This window comes from Fulmarus glacialis, unplaced genomic scaffold (assembly GCF_000690835.1).
Source record: "Fulmarus glacialis isolate BGI_N327 unplaced genomic scaffold, ASM69083v1 scaffold24149, whole genome shotgun sequence".
NCBI classification, from domain to species: Eukaryota; Metazoa; Chordata; class Aves; order Procellariiformes; family Procellariidae; genus Fulmarus; species Fulmarus glacialis.
In genome coordinates, this window is record NW_009234212.1 from 1 (window position 1) to 1,601 (window position 1,601).

Consider the following 1,601-nt stretch of genomic DNA (forward strand, 5'->3'; position numbering starts at 1 on the left):
CCCCCCAGTCCCACCTGCCACCCCGGCCCCCGGATCCCCCTCCCCGTGCAATAAAACATCTCGCCCCGGGCCACCGTGTCTCCTGGGGACGGTGGCCCTGCCGTCCCCCGTGCCGGGGGTCCCCTGGGAGCCCATCCTTTGCGAGGGGGGCTGTTCCTTGTGTTGGGGACGTGCCAGCTCCATGGGGACACCAGGAGCCACGCGGGGGTGCAAAACACAGGCTGAACGGAGCTGCCTCCCTCCCTGGGGCCGCTGCAGATGGACAGACGGACGAGATCCCCTCGTTTGGTCATTTATTTGGCCGGAGCGAGCGGCGGAGCGTGGGGGACCCGCTGTCCCCTCAGTCCTCCTTCTCGTCCCCGTGGGTGATGATGTAGCACAGGGACTTGTAGTCGATGTTCCCCGAGACGTCGATGGGCGTCATCGCGAACATCTGCTCCACCTGCGTGGGGACACGCACCCGCGGGGCTGGGACGGGTCCCTGCGGGTGCCACGTGGGGATCACAGGGACTTTGTGGACTGGGTCTATGGGGGACACGTGGGGATCTTGGGGGATCGCAGGGGACACATGGAGATCTTGGGGACAGGGTCCGTGTGGGACACATGGAGATCTTGAGGACAGGGTCCGTGTGGGACACATGGGGATCTTGGGGACAGGGTCCGTGTGGGACACATGGGGATCTTGGGGACGAGGTCTATGGGGGACACACGGCAATCTTGGGGACAGGGTCCCAGTGGGGCACATGGGATCTCAGGGATGGGGCCACATGGGGCCGGGCACACGGGGACCTTGGGGACAGAGTCTTTGGGGGACACACAGGGATCTGGGGTGGGGGCTGCGTCCCCCTCCCCACGTTTCCCCGTGGGCAGGCAGAGCCGGGCGTCCCGGGCACCTGCTTCCCCTGAGGGTCCTGTTGTCCCCCCTCGTGAGGGGACAGGGTGGGCAGGGGCCAGCGCAGGGGAATGTGACGGTGACAGTGACAGCCGGGGGAGCCACCTCACCTCCTCCGGGGAGAACTTATCTGCCTGGGTCAGGAGGAGCTGCTTAAACCTGCGGGAAGAGGGAACGGCTAAGCCCGGGCTCAGCTCCTGTCCCCGTCCCAGGGGACACAGGGTCCGGCCGGGTGCCCTGCGGGGTCCCGGCTGCCCCCCACTCACTCGTCCTTGTTCACGGTGCCGGTGCCGGCGGGGTCGAAGAGCTTGAAGGCGTTGAGGATGGATTCCTCGGGGTCGGTGCCTGGGGGGCGGAGGTGTTAGGTGGGGTTCGGGGCTGACCCCGGCGGGTGTTGGGGGGTGGCACCCGGGGCCACTCACCGTTCAGCTTCTCCCCAAAGAGCGTCAGGAAGACGGTGAAGTTAATGGGCCCCTTCCCCTCCTTCAGCATCTCCTCCAGCTCCTCGTCTCTCACATTCGTCTTCCCTGGGGGGGACACGGTGACAAGGCCACGTGGCACCGGGCACAGGGGACAGCCTGGCCCTAGGTCTCCTTCAGGTCCGCCTTGGTGATGATTCCGTCCCGGTTCTGGTCGATGCAGCTGAAGGCCTGGAGCAGAGCAGGGGAGTCAGGGGGGGCTGAGCCCTGGCACCCCCCGCCCTGGGACC

General features: G+C 67.0%; 1 protein-coding gene across 1 annotated transcript; it reads right to left on the reverse strand.

Annotated features, from left to right (window-relative positions):
• Positions 1-340: 340 nt before the first annotated feature.
• Positions 341-1,542, reverse strand: MYL7 (myosin, light chain 7, regulatory; the record flags this gene model as incomplete). The annotated part of the gene is made up of 5 exons (XM_009585592.1): positions 341-442; positions 1,003-1,051; positions 1,159-1,237; positions 1,315-1,436; positions 1,484-1,542. Coding segments are annotated over 5 exons (411 nt in total), but the record flags the coding sequence as incomplete, so codon positions are not given.
• Positions 1,543-1,601: the final 59 nt, after the last annotated feature.